At 36.1% G+C, this 8023-nt stretch overlaps 1 protein-coding gene across 1 annotated transcript; it reads left to right on the forward strand.

The window, feature by feature from the left end:
* Positions 1-864: 864 nt before the first annotated feature.
* Positions 865-6196, forward strand: LOC105664135 (uncharacterized). Its single transcript, XM_012297345.2, has 2 exons — positions 865-3361; positions 3490-6196. Exons 1-2 carry the CDS (start codon positions 3262-3264, stop codon positions 4023-4025), a joined length of 636 nt encoding a protein of 211 aa, XP_012152735.2. The 5' UTR covers positions 865-3261; the 3' UTR covers positions 4026-6196.
* Positions 6197-8023: the final 1827 nt, after the last annotated feature.

Consider the following 8023-nt stretch of genomic DNA (forward strand, 5'->3'; position numbering starts at 1 on the left):
CACTTTCGTCATCAGTACCACTTGCTGAAGAGCAATGAAGACAATCTGACAGATCATCAAGATAAAACTCACCAACACTATCCTTTTCCTTCATCGTGAAGGCTAAATTTTTAAAAACTGTATAAAAATATGGGTGCTTTTAAAGCAAAGCAACGAGTATCAGAATACAAAATAAGAAATGCTTGCTGCTTGCTACTTGCCAGTCTAACCTAATCGAATCTAACGGATAATAAAAAAGTCGATTAATCGGCTACCGGTCGGTAAGCGCTGGGAACAAAACGTCGATTAATCGACTGCCGGTCGGTAAAGTGTTAATTGTGTTTGAGTGTTATTATGGTCTTTATTTGTTGTTTGTAAAGCGTTGTTAATCTATTGTGTAATTTTGTTCCCTTTTTTGTATTGTCACCTTTGCGTGACTGATGGGTTCGTTTTGAACCTAATAAGTCAATAAAAAAAAAAACGTATATTTTTTTCTATTCCATTACCGACCGCAAATTACCGACCGCAAATTACCGACCGCGCCATAAAAATTCGCGTGGTAATGGGATGGGGTAGCTCACGCGTGCAACGTTGTTTAGAGTAGATCACCGATCGATGGCACGCGCGTTAGTTAGAAAGAGACAGTAGATATACTTCGAAACAAAGTTATTATAAATTATTATTTAAATGTTTATATTGTACATATTATTAATTATTCACTCATTATAAATTGCATTATATTTTTAGCTATTATTTTATGTATTGTTTGCGATTAATTATTTTTTCTATTAAAACCCTTATAATTTGCGTATCTAAAAATTATTAAAAATACGATTTAACGGGAAAACTTGTGAGAAACTAATTAATAATAAAGCAAAGCGTATTTTTATTAATCAAACTAATATATATTTGCTACTAAATAAAGCGTAATAAAATAATAACTACTTTTTGAGCGGGAAAAATCCATGATTCTCTGGGTATAAAAGGGCGTGCAGCAGCGGCTGCGAGCGCAGAACAATCTTGGAAGTACTACGTGCCGGACCTCTTAGGAAGCAACGAACTGGAGCAGTTTTAACTGGTAAGAGCCTACAAGATTCTTAGTTTTGACTGGACAGCGGGTATCAGCCATTTGGATACTCGATCGTTGGGTAGTTCTAGTAGCCAGCTAACGCAGGCTCCCCAATTAAGCAATCAGGTTTTGGGTGTCGATTAGTGCTCTGACGAAAAGGGCCATGAACTAATTAGTTTAGAGTCAAAACAAGAAGTAACTGTTCCACGTCTAATACAAATTTTAGAGTTTTTGTAATTAACCAAATATTGTTCTGACAGTTTTGTTAGAATCTAGATCCATCGTAAAATTGCGTTATATTTTTGCGTTGCGTTTATCATTATAAAACCACGTAATTGAAGTAGTTAGCTACCGTTTTACGATTTGCAACAACAACAAGTCTATTATACTCCAGTTTGCTTGCAGAATTCAATCATACATACATTTTTATATTCGCTAAAGAAATTGTTAATTATAACTCTTTTTCTCATCATTATTTGAATAAACCTAATTAATGAAAGGTATTAACCTGTAGATTTCACTCTTTAACCACACGCCACCACGATCCCACATTCCTTTAGAATTAGTTATAGTAAAAACGAGTCGCTTAATAGGCAAAAACCGCTCTTTGCTTCATAAGTGCTGTAAAATACCTGAGTCTAGTCGCAAGGACGTTACACAGTGGTAAATAAGCGGGATGTTGTTGGGGTCTTGGATGAAGCCCTATTTGTTGAGGTGTAGGAAGGATTCCGGTGGGGTGTATCCTGTGTTTCGTGTTCTGCTAAAGTAGAGAGGATTGGGGTAGGTGGAGCTAAATATGAGGCCTCGTGTCGCGCTCGCTAGTGATTTTTCTGGTGTTTGCCTAGTGGTTGCGCGTTAGTTTGAGTGAAAATAAGTCTATTCTAGGGATTTTGGCGAGTTCGTAAATTTTATGGTTATTGTATTTTTTTGTTAAGTTTGATTCTGGGGTTCTATATTTGCCGAGACATGCTCTTAGGCACTTACGTTCGAAAAGTCTTAATTTTTCCATGGAATTTGACGGTAGGTTGAACCAGGTTGGACTTCCATAGGGTAGGATGGGTCTAATTAGGGCTTTGTAACAGGTTAGTTTTGTGTTTGGTTTTAGCTGTTTGTTGTAAAAGAGGTGTTTGTTGCTGGGGAATGCTTTCTGAGCTTCGTCTATTGCTGTTCGCGTGTGATTGGTGAAGTTGAGTTTGTAGTCAAGGCGAATGCCTAAGTATTTTACTGTTTTTTTGTTCGATATCTCTAGCAGTGGGTTGTTGTTGTCATGTAGGTGGAAGGTTTATGCGTATTTTTGGACGTCGTAGTTCGGTTTGTCGGAACGTGCAAGGCTTGGGCGGAAGAGGATTGTTTCGCATTTGTCTGTATTGATTTTTAATTTCCAGTTTTGGAGGTACTCTTGTATTTTTGCAAATATTTTCTGAAGCTGTTTTTTAATTATGGAGGGTTTCTTGATTTTTATGTATATAAGTAGGTTGTTGGCGAAGGCTATGGCGAATTTGTGGTATTTTTTATTCAGGTCGAATAAGTGAAGTAGGTCGCTTTTGTATATGACTAAGTTTCCACCGAGGGTTTAAATCGGGTTAGAGTCGGGTTGAGGTGAGCGCTCTTACGGTGGAAACACCAAAGTTTTAGTTGAACTCTACTCTATAAAATTGTAGGATAGCGTTCAATTGAGGTTCAGTGGAAACGACAAGAGTCGAGTTCGTGTTGTCAATATATCAAATCCAAATTGCATTGTGTTGCATTGCAATATCACGTGTTGGTGTAAACAAAATTCTCATTACTTCATTACTTTTTTACAATGAATTATATTCAGGAAAAAAAGAAGCCAGCCAGTGTTTTTTAAGAATTGTAAAAGATTTACAAGTTACAACTTTAATGGATGGGAGAAAATTTCGGACAGCAGAAATATTTAAAAAAGTCGAAGCAACATTCCAAACCGAAGGATACAATAAAACACTCAACTTTCAGAAAAATTTAAAACAATGAAAAGTATGTAAATTAAAAGAATCATTGTTCATTTATTTGATCATAATTTGTAATGGCTACATTATTATGTAGAACTAACAACGAGTTTTAATTTATCGTTATGATTATAACTTTTGCAACGTATTAGCTATTTTTTACATTTAATAATTTTTGTATCTACAAAACGATTTAAAGCTATAATACGAAGTTTATCTGTAAGTGGTGCTGGGACGCAAGAGAAAATGAAATGCCAATTTTTTGATGAACTAAATGAAATATTTGGCCACCGTCCAATTATCAATCAGACTGGTGTAGATTCTACTTTACTGCCTCTGGATTTAAGTAAGATTTTCAAATATTTAAATTTATATTTCATTGCAGCACTGTCATAGTAAATTAATATAAATATTTTATACTAACACACTAATATTATAGATACATAATTGATATTATGATACTGTGTTTTTCAGGTAATAAGACCTCTGGTGAGGCGTCATTATCTTCTGATACACAACATCCACTTCCGTCATCATCACCAGTACTGAACTCCTTATTGGATGACAGCAGAAGCATTTGTACACGTCCCTTAAGATCACAAGAAGTAGATAATTGTAACGAACTACGCACTTCTAAAAAGCGTAAAATATGTGGAATACCTACTAGTCTCAGTCGCGAAAATTCACGAGCTGGTTTTAAAAATATTATGCAGAATTGTGTGAATCAAATAATGGAATCTCAAGAAAAGCTGTTAATGAAAAGTATTGAAGAACAGCGCAAACTTGATAAGGAAATGTTTATTCAATATAATAATATCTTTTTACAGCAAACACAAATCTTACTCACAGGATTGCAAAATTTGACTTCACCGTCTCCACAAAATTATGCAACATTTCAACAATTTTGTGGCGTTTCAACTATGCCAGCAGTAAAACTAATGTTCACAGAGAACTTAAATCAATCATATCGTACACAATCAACATTTTCGCATGGTCTCCCATTATTATAGAAGGTATTTCAACATCATTTAATGTAACTGTTTTCTGAAATAATTATATAAGACATATTATATAATTATAAATTTATATTAATACTTTAAATTGTTAATTTAAATATTCTGTAACATTTTTTCTATAATATTAATATAGTACTGACAATAATTTTTGGATTCTACTACAATATTGTTTGTTAGCGTCGAGTCCTCTATAGAGGACATGCACGTGCCAAAAGTGATACACGTGTCAGAAGGCAATGCATTCAAGGTCTTTGACCTGCTTCTAAGAGGTCTTAGGCTGCCGATATTGAGGACCTACGTCTGCCATCGGCTGAGGATCGGCGGTGGCCGATATCTAACTGCGCGACGAATTCTAAGAGTCGCGGATGTTATGGTTAACGGTCGATGCTTTCTTCTTTGAGGATCACCGAAGGTGTCGTGTCTCGTGGCCGATGACCCGACGTCATGGTGCTGCGTGGCACGTGTATAGAGATTAGGGTATTCCTATAGAATCTGCCCACGGAGTGGGGAGGTAGGGATGCCTTTGGTAAGAGGACTGAGTTTGACCTCTCGGCACTTACCCCAAAATCTTCGTAGCGAAAAGATCGTTTTAATTGACATAGTTTTTAACAAGTATAATACTGGAACTATTATGGATAATATCACTTAATCCAACCCATATTAAAAGTATTATAAAAAAGAAAATTGGAAAGATAACACGAAAAACTAAAGGTTCCAAAACAGCTAAGCGGCATATTCTATAATATGCGCTATATAAATCTCAATGTTTTAGAATTTTTTCAGAATTCTTGTACTAGATTAAATAGGCAAAATAGGCCAAAAACCGAAATTACGTTATTCTTTTTTTATTGCTCCATGGTTGAGATAGGGATTGAAACTTGGTGTAAGATGTCCTTTCTTTGATATGCTATCGATTGCCGTATTGCATATTTCATTTGGCTTAAGTGCATTTATGATCCGCTCCCTTTTTCCTCGTGTCGCGCTCGCTAGCATTAGGAAACTTGGCTTGAGCCCGTATTCCTACAAGTTGCTCGACATCTAGAAATAGATTGATAGATGTAACAACAGCGTAACAATTCGGCAACGATGCCTTCGCGTCGTTTCTCTGCCAAAAGTTGGGGGGTAATAGGAATAGGAATGACTTCGGTTTGGGAGCTTGAAGCAACAAGTTGAAGTCCGTGTATTATCTTGTTTTTGGCTAATTTTTGGGTTTGACTATACAGGGTGTCCCGCAATTAGTGTAGGACCCGAAAAGGGGTGGTAGGTGGGGCGATTCTGAACAACTTTTTCCTTTGCCAAAATATTGGTTGAGGCTCCATTTTCGAGTTATTAGCAAAAAACACTGACCAATGAGAGCGCGCATAGACCGGGTGCGCGAAAGCGTGAGCAAAAGCTTCGAATATGACGGCCGATCGTCGTCGTGAACAAACGTATCGATACCGTCGGTATAACGTCGGTATAGCAGGAAGCTATTAGGTGAAAGTTAAATTGAATAAGGAATTAAGAAGTTAAGAATAATATTAAGTTTTTCGTAATTCGTGAATGGGAGATAAACCAATTAGTTGTTATTTACCCAGACCAAGTATCTTGTATTTATTTTAAGCCTTCAAAAAGGAAAAAGAATAAATTCACGAAAATTCATTCTGTCGATTATTCTAATGAAGCAAATGAATAAATTCACGTTTCAAAACGAATGAGTACCTTCCCTACGAAATGGGATAAAATTGGAATAAAATATCTAATGCAGTACCTCATTGAAGTGAAATAAATCAATTGCTGCGTACGTATAATTTTAAAAATATGGAAACAACTTAAATAAAACTTACCCATTGATTCATGAAAAAACTAGCTTCGATAAAAAATATTTATGTCACCGGGTAGATCCACCCATCAGAACATCAACAGCTGATATCCTGGCAGGGTCAATGAACTCTCAATTTATTTCACTGTCTCTTTCTAATAATTGCACAACATAAGCACGACCGGTAAACGGACCGAATGAAAACGCGTGAACGATTATTCATAGATATGTATGTTTAACGATACGCTATATTCTCATTATAAGGTATCCGAATTGAGGAATCGATATTATATTGTATTTTATTAGAAGACATTGTTAGACTGGCCACGGATCGCGGTTTCGTTCTCGATCGCGAGGCATACGTCGCGAACGGTTACCATGCAACGATGATCTGTTGAACGACTGCGGCGTCGATCGACAGTCATCGTTTATTGTCGAAAGATACATGTTGAAATAAAATGTATCGTTGTTTTTAATAAAAAATTCTGTTTTCTTGCTTTCAAGATAATATAGTTTAAATTATTTCTGAATATTCGTTTATGTGTTTTCATTCGTCGTATTTATGTGTTGAACTCACAGTGAAAATTAGTGAAAATTAGTGAAAAATGACAGAAAAAAGTGATAATGAAAACTAATAATGAGAGATGACAGTGATAGGTGACAGTGAAGTTTCTTGAGAGTTTTTTCAGAGTTTCTATTATTTATGAGAACAGTAAGGATCGGTGGATCGACCCAGTGACAGAGATGCATTTTCATCGTGATTATTTGCAGTTCAATGGGTGAGTTACATTTAAATTTATTAATTATTCAATTCAAATTTTTATTTGTTGAATAGAAAAGTTATTTAATTTTTTAAAAATGAGAATTTGTTCTTTTTCATCATCACAATATCGAACGAAAATAATTTTCCATATTTTATCCGTTATTTCTTTGCCATAACGAATAAACGTATCGAATAAATTCGATTTACTTTGATTACGTGAGTAGAGACTAATTTTGTTATTTCTTATTCATGAATGAATGATAATTCAACAATAATCCAGATTTTTTTATTCATTATTCAACGTAACTTTCATCTAACAGCTTTCTATTATACCGACGTTATTCCGACGTTATACCGACGTTATACCGACAGTATCGATACATTTGTTCACGACGATGATCGGCCGTCATATTCGAAGCTTTTGCTCACGCTTTCGCGCACCCGGTCTATGCGCGCTCTCATTGGTCAGTGTTTTTTGCTAATAACTCGAAAATGGAGCCTCAACCAATATTTTGGCAAAGGAAAAAGTTGTTCAGAATCGCCCCACCTACCACCCCTTTTCGGGTCCTACACTAATTGCGGGACACCCTGTATAGTTAAAAGTGTATCTTGTTTAAGTAGTGTTTTTTGGAGTTTGTGCGCATGTTTGCGTGATTTGCTTTGGGGTTTTTTATTGAATTGAGTAAGTCTCAAGCCTGTTATTACGGCGGGCTTGTGCAGCTTACTTAGTGGCGTCGGCACAGCTCCACGCTTATTGTAGTATTTTCGTTTTTTCCCTCCGCAGCCCTTCGGGGCCGGAGTAGTTATCCGGAGGTAGATAATAGTGGATGGACTACAGTAAGTCCGAGGAAAAATTCGCCGAAGAAAAAAAGGTGTGCGTTTCCTAGTACTACTCAGAATAGTAATTCAAAAAGGAAGCCGGCAGCCATGCTGAAACTTACGACGCCATCTGATAGTACATTGAAATATCCGACTGGTCATATGGGACCTGCATCTGTTATTGTTTCACTCGTTGAGAGTAAGAGTAAAAAACATAGATCACAGAATATATTGTGCATTGCTAAATGCATTAGTAAATTGATCTTAGGTGCCCAAAGTATGCAACCTCGAGGCTTTAATAAAGCTGAAGTATTTTTTAATAATGGCAAGGAGGCTAACCTCTTTTTTGTGTCAAAGAATTTGAAGGAAGCCGGAATTACTGCCTTTGTTCCTAGGAATAAAGTAGAAAAGAAGGGACTAATCAGAGGTATTAGTCTTGATATCGACGTTCAGGAATTAATTGATTTGACCTCTTCCCTGTGCAGAATTTCATTTGCCAAAAGGCTTAACAGGAAGAGTTTTAATTTGGAAACAAAGGAAACTGTTTGGATACCGTCTGAGACTGTACTGTTAACCTTTGAAGGGTCGGTAGTCCCTGAAAAAGTGCAA

Source organism: Megachile rotundata, chromosome 2, assembly GCF_050947335.1.
Source record: "Megachile rotundata isolate GNS110a chromosome 2, iyMegRotu1, whole genome shotgun sequence".
In the NCBI taxonomy this organism is placed as follows: domain Eukaryota; kingdom Metazoa; phylum Arthropoda; class Insecta; order Hymenoptera; family Megachilidae; genus Megachile; species Megachile rotundata.

What these genes read in the sequence shown, in the direction of transcription:
- LOC105664135 (XM_012297345.2), top strand. Translation starts at nt 3,262, where the DNA reads ATGAAATGCCAATTTTTTGATGAACTAAATGAAATATTTGGCCACCGT. An exon ending in TTTACTGCCTCTGGATTTAA is followed by an intron (nt 3,362 to 3,489) that starts GTAAGATTTTCA and finishes TGTGTTTTTCAG; the next exon opens with GTAATAAGACCTCTGGTGAG.